A 17,077-nucleotide genomic window follows, 5' to 3' on the forward strand; every position below is an offset into this window, starting at 1 on the left:
TCTCTCTCTCTCTCATCATTGATGTTTCTATCTCTCTCCCTTCATCTCTGAAATCAATAAAAATATATTTTTAAAAATATGAGGATGCGCAGATCATTGGGGGCCCTTAGAGGCTGCCTACCACACTGCGCCAGCATCATTGATGTCACCTGGAAGCTTGTTGGGAATGTAGAATACAGGTCCCTACCCCAGATCTACTAAATCAAAGTTTGTAGCATAACAAGATCCCCAGGTGATTTGTATGCCATTAGGTTTAAGAGCACTGGTCTAGAGGGGAAGAGACCTCATTGGTACCTCTGGCAATAGGTATAATGCTTTCCTTTATCCTTCTTTCTTCTCAGGTCATGTAAACTTTACTATCAGTACTAAGATTCTGGACAGCAACGAACTCTGTGGGGGCCAGAAAGGGTTTGTTCCAGCAAAAGGCCGGAGCGACACACTCATCAAACCAGTTCTGGTCAAGGTGCGTTTTCTGCAGGCCTAGCTTCAGAGGTACAAATAGCCACCAACCCAGGGATGTTCAGTGTGTGTCTAACATACCAGTGAGTCTCTCACAGCAGCCTTATTCCAACTCTAATCAGTTAGCTCACCTTTCTTCTTCCCTGGTCCCTTTCTACTTTTAATGATTTGCTTAACCCACACCAATGGTCTATGAAAAAGCCTAATGCACTTTATTAGTGCCTGGTACTTCATGGTCACTCAATGAATGCTAGTTTCTCCTATTAAAATCACTAAAGTTATCATTAGCTACTTTTTTTTTTATCCTATCATGAACCCCCATGTAATTCTGCTTCTTAGAATTTTCCTAAACTTGTCCTTAGCTCTTGTCCTTGCCCAGAAAGAATTTTACTGAGATGCCCATCCCTGGGTTGAAGTGGAGTCCTCCTGAGCTACCAAGAGTAGCTCCAGCTCTGATAGAAGCCCAGAGGGCACAGGAAGGACCTCTCCTCCCCATTTCCCTTCCCCTGCCTATATCTTCAGTGCCACCTGCCCTAACATTCATCCTCATCGTATTTACTCACCTATGTTTCTTTTTATGTCAGCCTGAGGGAGTCCTTGTGGAGAAGACACACAGTTCATTGCTGTGCCCCAAAGGTGGGTGAACTCAGAGAGGGGTTGGTGGTGAGGATTCCCTTAGGCAAGAGATTTTCTTAGGCAAAAGGAGGAATATACAGGACAAAAAGGTATAGCAGCATCCAGGGGGTGCCATCCTCAAAGAGGCCAATTAGCTGGGAGGCAGGAGGAGGAAGAGAAAATGTACAACACAACCATGACTCTCTTTGGAATATATTTTCAGCAAGGCTTACTATGATTAGGTTTAAAAATCTGTCTCCATCCAACAGAAAGCCCTGGATCCAGGAAACTCTGATGAAAAGTTTTTCTATGATCTGGGCTTGAGAAGCCCACCATTTCCACCTTCTACCTTCTGTTGTTTCACCTTTTTGTTGTCTCTCACAGGAAACGTGGCTGCAGAATCCATCTCCCTGGAACTCCCTGTGGATGTTGTTCCTGATTCAACCAAGGCTTATGTTGCTGTTCTGGGTAAGCAGTTAGAGATTCTTGGCTCAAAAAAGAAAGGAGGCTGCCAAGGTGTGGAGAGGGGTGGGGCATGTGAACCTACCCGAAGGAAGGTGTGGTGGATTAGAAGTGATGAAGGAAGAAGAACTTACTTTATATAGTGGGGAATATGGCCAGGTACAGCTAGATTGGACAGCCGTAGACTCTAGTTAAAAACAGAAAAGAATCTGGGCAGGAGGAAGTTGAAGGTCTTTGAAGCGTGATATGTATTTAGGTTTAGGTGATCTATCAATTGGGTGGAGGGGAGACAAACTGTTTACAGCAACCATTTAAAAAATGAGCACTTGGTCTAGTTGAGTATAGTTTGGGAAAGGTTCAACCATATTTCCATAGGCAGTACACTTCACTCCTTCGGGCAAGGAGAGGGAGTAGAAAAGCATGATCTTGGAAAATCATATCAAACTGAGTTAGGATCTCAGTTGTGCCATTTAACAGCCACGTGGCCTTGAGTAAGTTAGTGAACAATTCCGACCCTTCTTTTCTCTCTGGAAGGCAGTGATAATAACCTATCTCTCAGGATTGGTGTAGATTAAATACAAAGTTCCCAGCATATCTAGCTTATAATAGAAACCCCTAAAATGGTAGGTTCTTTCTTTACTCTCACCCCCTTTCAAGATCCCTTCCAGGTTAAGATTTGCCCATTTTGACTGTATTTGATTCATATCTCCGGGATAGCACTCACAATGCTATAATTGAATTACAGCTCACTGCCTATCTTCTACAGTGCATTGTGAACTCCTTGAGGACCAGGGCCATGTCTTTTTTATTTCTGTTCCTAGTACATTTCCTACAACATAGTTGACAGTCAGTACATATTTATGCATTTGAATTGGACTCCACAGCTCAAATGCAGATAGATGTTCATGAGTCATTTAGTTCAGGTTTCCTGGCTTATGAAGTATACAGAGTGGTCAATAGATATAACTTGGAAAGCAGTATCAGGATTGTGTATATTTGGGAAGGATATGGTGATTTGGAGGGTGGTGTACATATATATAGTGGAGGAACTTAGAGATTGAGTCTAAGTATTGCCAGTTTTGTTACATCACTCACATCTCCAGTGACATGTTTGTTTTTTAAAGCCCAAAACTCCCTCAGGTGGCCTATGTACCTCTCCATATACTACAGTACCTTGTACATGCCCAATATTGTAATACTATATTACATTGTACTACTATATTGTACTACTATATTGTACTACTATATTGTTTACAATGATTTATAATTGCAATGTATTATAATTTTTTTGCCCCTCTGATTATGAGCCCCTCTGATTATGAGGTAGAGACATGTTTGACTTACTGTAATCTCCAAGATCACTGAGTAGATACTCACTAAATGATAGATAATAATGTTAAGTGAATGATAATAACTTTTATGGGTTCCTTCTTCTACCACCACCTTCTTTCTCTCTCCTTTGGATCCCAGGAGACATTAAGGGCACAGCCCTGCAGAACCTAGACAATCTGGTGCAGATGCCAAGTGGCTGTGGGGAGCAGAACATGGTGTTGTTTGCTCCCATCATCTATGTCTTGCAGTACCTGGAGAAGTCAGGGCTGCTGACCAAGGAAATCAGGTCCCAGGCAGTAGGTTTCCTGGAGATAGGTGAGTTGGTTTAATATTTCTTCTTGGTCACCTTGTCTAGGGCCGATGATAGCTTGATAAGATACAGGGAAGTTCAGCTGCTGAAATGTCCCACATCCTTGAAAGCCATAGGGGGTGTTTTTTGAAGATGTCACTGTGATCTAAAACTCTATCTGGCTTCCCAGGGTACCAGAAGGAGCTAACGTACAAACACAGCAATGGCTCATACAGTGCCTTTGGGGAGAAGGATGGAAATGGAAACACATGGTAATATGTCCCAATTATCAATTCACTAGATGCCCAGTGCACGAATTCATGCACAGTTGTGGTCTGGCTGGCCCGCCCTGATTGGGGCTGATTGGGCACCCCCGATCAGGGTGGGAGGGCTGGTCAGGGGCAGGGCCAGCCAGGGGGAGGGGCCATGGATGGTTGGCTGGCTGGACACGCCCCCAATTGGGGTGGGAGGGCTGTTCAGGAAGGGGCTGGCTGGGGGAGGGGCCACGGGTAGTTGGCTGGCCAGCCCTGCACTCTGGTCGAACTCCTGGTTGAACTCTGGTGGAGGGGACAATTTTCATATTAGCCTTTTATTATATAGGATTCTGTACCCTAGTGCATAATTCCTGAATGGAACTATTCCTCTACCTGTCCCCTTAATGCCATTCCTTCTTGCACTCTATCCTCTACCTCTTTCGTTCTGTTTATTTCAGCCACTTGTATGGTCTTCTCCCTGACCTTATGCCTCCCCAGTTCTTGTCCTCATTAATGCCTGTAAATGCCTCCCTTTTCCAGGCCTTCTAGGCATTATATTTCCTCAACTTCCCTCTGGAACCATACACCATAATAAACTATAGAACTATGGCACCCTCACCTAGAAATCCCCCTTCATGCCATGCTTCCCTCTTTACCTAATAGGCTGACAGCCTTTGTCACCAAATGCTTTGGCCAAGCTCAGGAATTCATCTTCATTGATGACAAGAACATCCAGGATGCTCTCAAGTGGATGGCGGGAAATCAGCTCCCCAGCGGCTGCTATGCCAATGTGGGAAAGCTCCTGCACACAGCTATGAAGGTACAGATCTGCCCAGGCCCTGCCCCCACACTGTTTCGGGGAGGTACTTGTACCTCTGACTGAGCTGAATCAGAAGAGCACTGGCCTGGGAACTGGTGTTGTCAGGTCTCAGTCCAGTCTCTGGGTGACTTGGTCAATATAGTTAACCAGGCTGAGCCTCAGCTTCCGTGTCTATAAAATGAGAGTATGAACTAGAGCATGGTTCTCAAAGTATGGTTCCAGAACAACAGCATCAGCATCACCTAAGAACTTGTTTGAAATACAAATTCCAGCCCTGGCCCCAGAGCTACTCTGAGAAACCCTGGGGGTATGGGCCAGCAATTTGTGTTTTGAGAAGCCCTCATGACTCTGAGACTTGCTACAGTGTTGGGCTTTTTTTTCTCAAGGTTTGATTATTTTTATTATTTAAAATATGTTTTTTTATTTTTTAATGTATTAGTCTCAGGTGTGTAGCACAGTGGTTAGACATTTATATAACTCTTCCCCCCCATAAGTCTTGTACCCGCCCAACACCGTATATAGTCATTACAATATTATTGACTGTGTTTCCTAAGCTGTACTTTACATCCGCATGATTATTTTGATACTTGCTAATGTTTGATAACCAGTGGACTAGAAGATCTCCGAGCCTTTTATTGTATCTCTAAATCTGAAGCAAAGGGATTTGCTTTGGTGAGCACTATTAGGCAGCCCAGTCATTTGTAAGGGGTTTTACTCTCTGCGGGGCACTGTTCTTAAGTACTTTATTTATTTGATATATTTTAATGTTTACAACATATCATTGAGCTAGGTACTGGTATGTCCTATTAATCACATTTTACAGATGAAGACACTAAGGTTCAGAGATTAAGTAAATTGCTCAAGGTGAATGCTAATGAGTGGTAGGACTAACTTGAACCCAGCAACTGGACTCCAGAGACACTGCTCCTGCCCATTACTCCATTGTCTGTCCCTCCCAAACACAGGGGAGGTGTTGATATGCAGGATAACTTGTTCAATTGAGAACATGTCAGTGAAAGAAAGATTTGCATGAAATTTCCTAAAGAAATTATTTACAGTGCTGTTGCAGGACCTGGATTAAAAATCTTGAGCATTGAAAAAAATCTCAGTATAAGATTTGTTAGTATTCCTTATGCAGAATGTTATTTGTACTTCCCAAGTCTCTTCCTTCTCTTATGCCCTGTGTGATATATACCTGGGAGTAGTACATGCCAGAAATGGAACAAGATCTCAGAGGTTTTTGTCCTCCTTTCTGATTAGAGCTACCGGTCTGTTGACTATCATATGTATAGTCAATTTTAGTGATTTGCATAGGAGCTCCAGAGTTAAACTCCCTGGATTCAAATCCCAGTCCTGCTTACTAGCTGTGCAATCTTGAACAAACTATTTAAATACCTCTGTAAGTGTTTTTCCTTTTATCTCTAAAATGAAAATAATAATTCAGATGAAATATTTTAAAAAATTTGTTAAATCTTTCTGTGAAAGACGTTAAACAGGGAAGGTGTCACTTCCTCTCCCCTGGAGAAGAGGCTGGGCTTTGTGCTACTTGAGGGGACATCCATTTGAGGAGGCTCAGATTCCATAAGAATCCGAGAATAAGAAGTCTCTTTTTACCACCCCCCTCTTTTTTTAATCTCTCTTTGTTTCTTGGGTTTCCTCAATACCCACTCAGAGCTGAAGACCTCCTGTTACCTCCCACAGGCTACTGTTTAAGGCTGTGCAGTGGTTGAACTCCGCCCAGTTCTCCCTCATTGTGTGTCCTGGAGTCAGCCTGTGGAAAGGAGTGCTTTTGTTTTCTTCTTTTTTCAAATACATTTTTATTGATTTTTAGAGAGAGAGAAAAAAACATCAATGTGATAGCAAAATGTCAATGGGCTGCCTCCTGCATGCCCCCTACTGGGTATCAAGCCCATAACCCAGGCATGTGCCCTGACTGGGAATCAAACAGGTGACCTTTGGAGCATGGAACAACGCTCAACCAACTGAGCCACACCATCCAGGGCTTTTTTTTTTTTTTTTAATTCATCCATTTAGATGGGGGGAGGGGGCAGTGGCAGGTAGGTAGACACTTAAAAAAAATTTTTTTTCTTTATTGATTAAGGTATTACATATACAATTCTTGCATGTGCCGACTGCCCCTCTGACTTACTGTCTCCCTGTTTCCCTTTAGGGTGGTGTTGACGATGAGATCTCCTTGACGGCATATATCACAGCTGCATTGCTGGAGATGAAAAAGACCACAGATGTGCGTTTCTCTGGCTCCTCTTCTTTATATTCTTCTTATCTTGCCTATTTCTAGACAAATTCACCTATTTTTTGTCCCTACTCAGCCTTTTAAACTCAAAGAAGATATGATGATTTCCTCATCCCTTCCCATTTTACAAGAAATGCCTTATAAACTCAGTTCTCCACTTTCACTTTTTAGGACCCAATGGTGAGTCAGGGACTGCAGTGTCTCAGGAATTCTGTCTCCTCCACCACCAACCTCTACACACAGGCCCTACTAGCTTATACTTTCTCTCTGGCTGGGGAGATGGACATCAGAGACATTCTTCTGGAACAGTTAGAGCAGCAGGCTATCATCTCAGGTGTGTTGGCCATGTTAAGAATTTTTGGAAATTGTGAAAATATGCTGTGAGTTATCTATAATTTCCCCTCATCTCCATAGTCCCACATATATTCAATTCTAGGATTCATTTTATTAAAAGTTATTGTCATAAAATCATTGTTGAGAGTTTTGTGGGAAAGCCCATGTAAGTCCTCAAAGGCATTGCTATACTTTTAACAGGAAGAGGAGATAGATGGTCAGAGCTAGTCAGAAAACTTCCTGGCATTGTAACATTACCCTTTTGCAGGTATTAAACAATTCTTTGGTGTAAGATCACTCTGATTAAGTAAAAAAAATGCTGAAAATTAATAAAATTTTATTAGCCAAAAACATGCCCCAAATATGTAAGATTCTTTTAGGAAGTTTCTACCTACGTAGCTCTGTTAGAATTAGAATTTATAGGGCTGTTTTCATATAATTGCTAGAGGCATTTACTGGTGCTCCCAGCTTTACTTTGGGGAATTATGTGTGAGTGCACACACACACACACACCTGCATATATATTAGGGCCAATCAATCAGAAGATCTTGAGAAATAATTTTTTGTAACTCATGATTAATTTTGTTGGTATTTTATCTGCTTTAAGGTGTAGCATTTACAAAGTGAATATGGGAAAGTCATTTCCTCCCAAGACCTTCCTAATTATGCTTCTTTCCCCATAGGAGAGTCCATTCACTGGAGCCAAAAACCTACTCAGCCATCGGATGCCAGTCCTTGGTCTAAGCTTGAGGCGGTAGATGTGGAACTTACGGCATATGTATTGCTGGCTTGGCTTAGCAAAGCCAATCTGACTCAAAAGGAAATAGCCAAAGCCACTGGTATAGTGGCTTGGTTGGCCAAGCAACGTAATGCATATGGGGGCTTCTCTTCCACTCAGGTAAATAGCCTGCTCTCCACTGCCACTTATCAGGCAGGATTAGATCCCATGTGGAGATGGAGGAAAAACTACTGCTCTTGTCCTCTAGGTCCAGGCACTTATAATTCTACAGAGAGGGAGAAAAAGCATGTAAACAATATATAGAAGGAGTCATGAATTGGGTCTTGTGAGTCATAAATAGTACTATCTGCATGGAATGCTCTTTCTTTGCAGAGTATGAAGCATCATGAGATTCATATTTTATATGTAAAGAGGACATGTATAAGTATGGATAAATTTTATATTAAATCAGAAAGCCAATTATGGGAGCTGTAAGCATAAAAGCAAGCTTTACCTCTTTCTACAATTTCCTAGTAAGATATATCGGTAGTCCAAAAAGTTTACAACCTAGAAAGAAAGCTAGGAAAAGTTCTATATATTACAAAGCAGGGTCTGGTTATGTAACATAAGAAAGATACAAAAGGTATAAATATTGAATTTCAAAAAGGCGAAGGAGCTCTCATCAGCTTGAGGGATAAGAAATGTCTTCACAGGGGAATTGCATTTGAGGTAGATCTAAAAGGATATGTAAACTTTTGGTAGGCAGCTACTGAAAGGAAGAGGAATTTGCAAAAGTATAGAGTGTTTGTTGTGAAAAACTAATTTGGCTGAATCACAATGGGACTTAGGTTGGAAAGGTAGGGTAGGTTCATATTACTGGTATGAAGAGCCTTACATATTAGACTCAAGATTTTGCCTAATTCTGAGGAGCTATTAAATTTTTTAACTTTGTTTCAGAAAGATTAATCTGTTACTTGGTGTATGGGATGATTTAGAGGAGGGAAATACGGGATTTGAAGAGATCAGGAGATTATTTCATTTATTTAGATTAGGGGTAAGGAGAAATTGAATTAGTGGGGTAGCAATTGGGGAAAAAAGGTATGATAAATTTAAATAATGTCATAAAATGATCATATGGTCAGAAAGAGAGTCATCATTAATTTATTTGTTCTGCAAATGTTATTAAAACATACCATGTCCAGGTTACCAAAGATACAAAAGTAAACAAGAAAATACATTTCTTGTCCACATAGAGATTATATTATTTTTGATATTAGGGCCATTTTCATTGAAGTCATAACATGTAAATTATGCATGGAAGAATGAACAGATTTTAACAGGTAGAGTGTCTGGTAAAGATGTTAAGTGCACTGAGCTTGAGTATGGTAATAATTTAATTGGAATTTAAAAATATTATATGTTACACTGCCTCCTTATTTCAGGGAAGTTCTTGGCCAAAGATCAGGAAAGACTTCCTTCTTCTTGTTGAGCCCTAAATAATTACAATATATAATTTTAAAAAGCAGTGCATCAGATCTTTAGAATTCTCAGTGACAGATGTATGCCAGAATTGTTTTTTACTATAATCCTTGGCTATTCTAAGAAGTCATGTATCACCCACATCAGTTTTTGAGCTGATGTGTGGTCCCATTACTTGAATTGTTTCACATGTGCAAGCAATAAAGCCCTCCTTGGTCCTAGTTCACAAAAAGTTGTTTGTCAATTGTCAAGCTGCAAAAATATGACTTGTTCACAGCTTCCCCAGGAGGGTGACATGTCTTCTTCTTTTATGTGACAGTATAATGTCTAAATACGACTTGTTTTTCATTTGGGACAGGAGGAAGTGGGTTCCTTTATTCAGTAATAGCTATCGTATTAAGTGTTGAGAATGTAGAAATTCTCATAACACAGAGTAAGAGAGGACAATACTTGATTCTCCCTCGCCTCCCATCCCCTCGCAGTTGTAATTTATATAAATAAAGAGAAAATGTTTTCAGAATGGAAAGGTTCAAGCTACATGATGCCAGGTTCTCTTGGTGACAGATGATCTGTCTTATTCCCAGATGAGAAAAGAGGATTGTCACATGGCATAATGGCTAAGAAGCCTTGACCTGCAAGGAGGGATTTCCCAATGCTCTCTCTCCAACTGTGCCATAGAAGATTATTACATAGTTAAATAACTTTGAAAAATGTGCACTATCTAGGGCTATCAACTTGCTGTTGTTTCTTCCTCAAATAAGGAGACTGCAAAATATATACTGTTATCCACTTGCTTCTAACAGTAGCCTGTTCTGAAGCTAGGTTTGATTGCTGAATATGAATATATGAGATTAGCCTAGTGACTTATGGATATTCAATAATAACTTAATTGAGATTTTATATACAGGTGAGATATTACGATTTCTATGTCAGCTTCCCCAGTGTAGGTGAATGTGGTTCTTAGATACATAGAAGATATATCTTCTAAACTAGCAAACCACCACCAGATGTATAGGTTATAGGGTTGTTTGAGGTTAATTCTAATGCCTCACAAAATGGTAAGCGTATGCTTGATTGTTTTCCTCAGGATACTGTAGTTGCTCTCCAAGCTCTGGCCAAATATGCCACCACTGCCTATGTGCCATCTGAGGAAGTCAACCTGGCTGTGAAGTCCACTGAGAATTTCCAGCGCACTTTCAGTGTTCAGGCTGCCAACCGGTTGGTATTCCAGCAAGAGACTCTGCCCAATGTCCCTGGGGTGTACACGTTGGAGGCCACAGGCCAGGGCTGTGTCTATGTGCAGGTAAGCAGTGATCCATGTGAGAACAAGTGTGTCTTGGGAAGGTGGCTCTGAGGGCATCTTCACCTCCAGTAGAACAGTCCCTCTCTATCTGTCTACCTTATTTGTAAGGAAAATAATTTGAACTCTGCAATATCTAAAGTTCTTCTCAACTCAAATTTGGATATCTTGTTTCTTCATACTAGACAGTGCTGAGATACAATATTTTCCCTTCTAAAAATGTGGAGACCTTTAGTCTTAGTGTGGAAATGGGAAAAGCTAGATGTGATCAACCAACTTCACCTCGATCCTTGACTCTCACTATCTGCACAAGGTGAGGAAGGCTGAAGTTGTGGTGGGGGCACCTGGATCATAGAAGCTGAGTTGAGATTGTGTGTGTGTGTGTGTGTGTGTGTGTGTGTGTGTGTGTGTGTATTGGGGACAGAGTATGCCGAGAGGGAAAATCATGGCTCACACACTTGCTTCTTTCTGCCCTCAGCTATGTGGGCAGTCGCAGCTCTTCCAATATGGCCATTGTGGAAGTGAAGATGCTTTCTGGGTTCAATCCCATGGAGGGCACCGATCAGTTAGTAAGTCACTTCTCTTTTCTTCATTTACTAGCCCCCAGGGGACCCAACTTTATCATAAAAAGCTGGTGAGCCCTAGCTGGTTTGGCTCAGTGGATAAAGCGTCAGCCTGCTGACTGAAGGGTCCCGGGTTCGATTCTGGTCAAGGGCACATGCCTGGATTGCAGGCTCGATCCCCAGTAGGGGGCGTGCAGGAGGCAGCTGATCAATGATTCTCTCTCATCATTAATGTTTCTATCTCTCCCTCTCTTTCTCTGAAATCAATAAAAATATATATATTTTTAAAAAGCTGGTGAGCCCTAGCCAGTTTTGCTCAGTAGTTAGAGCATTGGCCTGCAGACTGAAGAGTTGTGGGTTTGAGTCTGGTCAAGGGCATGCACCTTGGTTGCACACTCAACCCCTGGCCCTGGTTGGGGCACGTGCGGGAGTCAACTAGTCTCTCTCACAATATGTCTCTCTCACATCGATGTTTCTCTCTCTGTGTCTCTCCCCCTCCCTTCCATTCTCTCTAAAAAAAAATGCTGGTGAAATGGGCATTTTACTAATATATATATATATATATATATATATATATATATATATCCACACACACAACTCATGATTGTAATATCTAAATGGCTACACCAGATATATGACATGGAACCTGTAATAGTCTTTGTTCCTTCTCTTACCTTTACCACCGTATACATTGTTTCCTTGACCATGACAGAGCTTTGGAAGCTTCCCCTAGGGGACAGGGAAGGCTCTGGCTCTTAAACTCTTTTTTCTCCTTTCTTATTCAGCTTCTCCAGCAACCACTGGTAAAGAAGATTGAATCTGGAACTGACACACTTAACATTTACTTGGAAGAGGTAGGTAGCCAAGAACTGAAACAACTATATTTTCTACAACAAAAAAATAGTAAGAAGAATGTCAGATTGTTTTACATTTTTGCTTTGCCATCTGGCTTCATTGAAGAGAATGAAGTTCTATCTGATTCTGTAGTCAATCCGCTGCATTATCACACGTCAAATAGCTACTGTACACATGTACATCAAAGAGAATGAGACTGAATAAAAGCATTATTCCAAAAATAATCCTGATCTCGCAGAACCCTAGATACAGTCTTGGGGTTCCCTGAGACTTCCTGGACCACGTTTTGAGAGACACTGTACCTTAAAAAATTCCTTTTGGAAATCTCTTCCTATTAGGCATTTGTAATTCCATATCTAAATGTACAACACGAATCTTATTTTCTGATTATATTAGATTAATTTATACAATTGTCTTAAATTCTCCATTTATTCATGTATTTAACAAATATTTATTGAGCAACCAATCTATGCCAGACACTCTTCGATGTGATGGGGATGCAGCAGTAAAAATAACAGACATGATCCCTGTCCTCATGGAGTTAATATCCTAGTGAGAGATAAACGATGCAAATTAAAAAATACATATATATGTGTTCACATACATTCAGTAGTAATTTCGATAGTAAGTGCTATGAAGGATAAGGGGGTAGAGTGATGGTGGGAGTAGACCAGGATGTGACTATTTTAAAAGAAGGTAGTCAGGAAAGGCCTCCTGAGGATGTCATTTGATCAGAGACCTGGATGAATAGAAGAAAGAAAGAAAGAGAGAGAGAGAGAAAGAAAGAAAGAAAGAAAGAAAGAAAGAAAGAAAGAAAGAAAGGAAGGAAGGAAGGAAGGAAGGAAGGAAGTATGTATGGAAGGAAGGAAGGAAGGAAGGAAGGAAGGAGAAAGAAAGAAAGAAAGAAGAAAGAAACAACAACAGTAGGGAGAGCTGTTGGAGAAATGTCTATGTTTCTTTGGCCACTTCAGTTAATTTAGTGGAGGAGTCATGGATTAAAGTAGACAGAGGATGGAGGGAACCATTTTACAGAAGGGCCAGGAAGCTGTAAGATCCTGAGAAGAAAGAGCCAGACAGTCAGCAGGAGGCAGTACCTTTCAGCCTGGCGTAGTTCAGAAGGGACAGATAGAAGAGTTTCAGAAAATCTGTGTGAAGAAGAAAATCTTTTAACCTCCACATCACATAGATTATTTCCATTTTAATTTTAATGTAACATGGTGTCCATCTTCCCCGTAGCTCAGTAAGAAGACTCAGACCTATACCTTCACCATCAGCCAAAGTGTGTTAGTCACCAAGCTGAAACCAGCAACGATCAGAGTCTATGATTACTACCTACCAGGTGAGAGCTGAGCTTTACCTGCATCTCCCAACAGAGTTCTCCTCATTCTTTAAAATATCTTTCCTGCCCTGGCTGGTGTGGCTCAATTGTTTGGAGTGTCAGGTCACTCCAAAGGGTTGCAGGTTAGATTCCCAGTCAGGCACAAGCCCGGGTTGCAGGTTCAAACCCAGTTGGGGTGTGTGCAGGAGGTAGCCAATCATTTTCTCTCTTGCACCCATGATTTTTTTTCTCTCTCTTCTCTCCCTCTCCCTTCCTCTTTCTATAAAATGAATAAAAACATATCCTCAGGTGAGAATTTAAAAAAATACTAATAGAATAAAATATCTCTCCTAATTTTACAAATATTCCTTCCCAAGGCAAGTATCATATAATTATACTAAAGCAGTGGTTCTCAACCTTCTGGCCCTTTAAATACAGTTCCTCATGTTGTGACCCAACCATAAAATTGTTTTCGTTGCTACTTCATAACTGTAATGTTGCTACTGTTATGAATCATAATGTAAATATCTGATATGCAGGATGGTCTTAGGTGACCCTGTGAAAGGGTCGTTCTACCGCCAAAGGGGTTGCAACCCACAGGTTGAGAACTGCTGTACTAAAGGACCGGTGCATGGATTCATGCACCAGTGGGGTCCCTCGGCCTAGCCTGCAGGGATTGGTCCGAAACCGGCTCTCCAATATCCCCTGAGGGGTCCGGATTGTGAGAGGGCACAGGCCAGGCCAAGGGACCCCACCGGTGCATGATCGGGGCCAGGGAGGGACGGCGGGAGGGCTCCGGGGCGTGTCCGGCCTGTCTCGCCCAGTCCCGATTCTGGTCAGCCAGACCCAGCAGCAAGCTAACCTACCGGTCGGAGGGTCTGTCTCCTGGTGGTCAGTGTGCATAATAGCAACTGGTCGGACAGTGGGAAGGACACTTAGCATATTAGCCTTTTATATAGATAAATTATCTGATCTCTTAAGATACTTTAATTTAATTATATGCCATTTAAAAAAGTCTTTGGCATTAGAGATATTTTGTAGGATGTGGTCAACAGACCAAAAGAAAAATGTGGACCATTGTTCTCTAATGGCTAACTGTTAATATTCTTGCTGTGATTAATAATTTACCATAAGAGTGCAAATATTAGTGTTTGGAACCTTCCTGTAATTCTGAATATAACCTGTAGAGATCCTTTGAGAAGGGCTAAAACAATAGCTTTTATGAAATATTTTCTTTGTAATGTGTGAAGCCTGCAATGTAATAAAATATGTCATTTCATTTCACAGATGAACAAGCAATAATTCAGTATTCTGATCCCTGTGAATGAGGTAAGCCCGGAAGAGAGAAGAATGGGTTTTGGGAGAGTGTGGAAATATTCAGAAGTTAAGGGGACCTTCTTCTGAGTTACTGTTACTGTCTTTTGGAAGCTTATTTTTGATAGAAAGTGGGCTTTTCTTTTTTGTCCTAAACTTTTGAAGAGGGAGTAATAATCTCCATAGTTCACATCATAGAAAGTTAATAATTCCATTTGTATGAGGGGTTCTATGTGATTTTTAAAAAACAACATGTTTTTATCTGATTGAAAATGAATGAATTTTTCTAATTATGTTTACATTATATATTTTTGTGCATTTGTGAGGTTTTTGTTTCTATTCAAATAGGGAAAAGCTCCTTTATAACTGTAAAGACTTTCTGAGTAACGTGTTCTTCCATTTTTGTTTTTGTTTCCCCCTAGGATAGAAGTTGGGAAGAAACTGCATCAATCCTCTGTGACATTATTGGACAGCATTCTTCTGCCTCCTAAAGCAGAACTCATTCCATCAGATAATTTGATTTCTCTGATTGCCTAGTGAGTGGGTAACAGATGAGCCCGCCTGGAGCTCAGCTACTTCTGACTACTTCACAGATACTTAGATGCCAAAATAAAGGGTTGGGGGAGAAGGGCTAGGAATGGTCACACGAAGTAGCAATCACAGAGGAAAGATTGCTGGGGGAGATGTGGTTTAGCCAGTTAGGGGACGCTCCAGAGAGGAGATGGTGGTAGAGAGTGATACAGGGAGGATAAGGATGTCTTCCTAGAGGTGAAATCTAAGGGAAGATGTAATTTAGGGCTTTGGGAGTAGACTAAATAAATAAATAAATCTTCTTTTCTTGAAAAGAAAATCTGTGTATTTGTCTCTGTGAATATTTCTGTGGATACCAAAACTCACATTTTGGTTTCTTTTTTAAACCTTTTGACCCATGCCAGGCCAGTGTTGCTCAGTGGTTGATCATTGACCTATAAACCAGGGGGTCACGGTTCGATTGCCCATTAGGGCACATGCCTGGATTGCAGGCTTAATCCCCAGTTGAGGGGGTGTGGTGTGCCAGAGGCAGCCAATCAATGATTCTCTCTCATCATTGTTGTTTCTATCTCTCTCTCCCTTTCCCTTCCTCTCTGAAATCAATCTATATATATAAAAAGCCAGCGAATGGAGCACTGTAACGACCAGAATGAACGGTTGCTATGACGCCCACTGCGGCCAGCAAACTGGCCCAATCTGGGTGGGGCTGACCAGCCAACCTCCCGTGGCCCCTCCCCTGGCTGGCCCTGCTCCCAATTGGCCTCTCCCACCCCATCAAGGGTGGGGAAGCTGCTCAACTGCTGGAAGCCGGTCCATCCTTGCTGCTTGACACAGTCGCTGCAGGAAAGAAACATCTGCACAGCATATGTTTCAAGGGACCTGGCATATATAGCATATTGTTCTTAATATGTTTGCTCTCCTTAGCGCCATGTGTTTTAACCAGTGCACAAATTTGGTGCAGAGGGCCTCTAATATGCAAATTGGTTGGGACGACATCACTGATAAGCAGGCTGTGTCCCCGCTCCCTACGCCAGCCCAGAGGCATGAGGCTCGCATCCCTGCCCCTGGCAACAGGCCCAGGATGTGAGGCTTACGTCCTCACCCCCTGTGCCAGCCCGGGGACTAGAGACTTGTGTCCCCAACCCCAGCAATGAGTCTAGGGATGTGAGGCTTGCATCCCTGCCCCCCTGTGCTGGCCCGGGGTTCCACAGGCACGTGGAGAGGCCCCTCTGCTGCGGGCTTAGCCGGGGGTCCACAGGTGTGCGGAGGGCCAAGGCCTCCGCCGTGGCCCAGCTTGGGTTCTCTCTCTCTCTCTCTCTCTCTCTCTCTCTCTCTCTCTCTCTCTGTCAAATGAATACATTTTTTAAAATAAGAAAATAAAACTTATCTATCCCTAGCTGGTTTGGTTCAGTGGATAGAGTGTTGGCCCGTGGACTGAAGGGACCCGGGTTCGATTCCAATCAAGGGCACATACCTTGGTTGCAGGCTCTTCCCCGGCCCAGGGCCCTGGTCAGGGCTTGTGCAGGAGGCAACCAATCAATGTGTTTCTCTCACATCGATGTTTCTCTCTGTCTTTCCTTCTCTTTTCCACTCTCCCAAAAAACCAATGGAGAAGTATCCTTGGGTGAGGATTAAGAAAAAATAAAAATAATAAATAAATAATAAAACTTATCTAGAAGGAGGGAGGATAGTTAACATGACACTAATTTTAGAAAGACATTTAAAAATATTATTTGGCATTTAGAAAGTATTTCATAAATATTACCTGTTATTGTGAGGCAAGATCCTGAGCATTTCTTTCCAGGAGTTAACATTTTCATTCTCATTTAGGTACTCTGCTTTGTCATTGAGGCCCTCCTGTCATCCCTTTCCCCAGTCCAGAGTGAGCTCAGATGGACACAGCTTACACCTAGGCAAGGAATGACACATTTAGGTTAGAGAGGAGAGTACACAATGGTGTCTTCTGCATTTTTTTTTATGTGTTTAAATTTTGTTTTGTTTTATCATTTATGTTGGAATAGATAAGACATACCAATGTAAAGATTCAATGGTACAAAAGAACATCTTTCACATCTTTTCTTTCCATTTCCTCTTCAGAAGTAACCTCTATTAGTTTTGTGAAAACACTGCCCAAACACCCACTGGATAAAGCTGGGTTTATTCAAACCGTAGTGAGGGAGG

General features: G+C 41.8%; 1 protein-coding gene across 4 annotated transcripts in view; it reads left to right on the forward strand.

The window, feature by feature from the left end:
* Positions 1–15,215, forward strand: part of A2ML1 (alpha-2-macroglobulin like 1) — a 35,110-nt gene extending 19,895 nt beyond the window's left edge. For 2 of the 4 annotated variants that reach the window (XM_014451652.2, XM_014451654.2), the window contains exons 21-36: positions 342–463; positions 1,044–1,095; positions 1,459–1,542; positions 3,007–3,183; positions 3,348–3,429; positions 4,075–4,231; positions 6,402–6,476; positions 6,657–6,819; positions 7,502–7,716; positions 10,103–10,318; positions 10,501–10,628; positions 10,794–10,884; positions 11,664–11,732; positions 12,970–13,072; positions 14,339–14,380; positions 14,788–15,215. In XM_014451652.2, the coding sequence (XP_014307138.2) occupies positions 342–463; positions 1,044–1,095; positions 1,459–1,542; positions 3,007–3,183; positions 3,348–3,429; positions 4,075–4,231; positions 6,402–6,476; positions 6,657–6,819; positions 7,502–7,716; positions 10,103–10,318; positions 10,501–10,628; positions 10,794–10,884; positions 11,664–11,732; positions 12,970–13,072; positions 14,339–14,379 (1,775 nt within the window). In that variant the 3' untranslated portion in view covers position 14,380; positions 14,788–15,215. The remainder of the gene's footprint in view (positions 1–341; positions 464–1,043; positions 1,096–1,458; positions 1,543–3,006; positions 3,184–3,347; positions 3,430–4,074; positions 4,232–6,401; positions 6,477–6,656; positions 6,820–7,501; positions 7,717–10,102; positions 10,319–10,500; positions 10,629–10,793; positions 10,885–11,663; positions 11,733–12,969; positions 13,073–14,338; positions 14,381–14,787) is intronic. The other 2 variants (XM_014451653.2, XM_023750013.1) reach the window with 2 other exon arrangements.
* Positions 15,216–17,077: the final 1,862 nt, after the last annotated feature.

This window comes from Myotis lucifugus, unplaced genomic scaffold, assembly GCF_000147115.1.
Source record: "Myotis lucifugus unplaced genomic scaffold, Myoluc2.0 scaffold_10, whole genome shotgun sequence".
NCBI classification, from domain to species: domain Eukaryota; kingdom Metazoa; phylum Chordata; class Mammalia; order Chiroptera; family Vespertilionidae; genus Myotis; species Myotis lucifugus.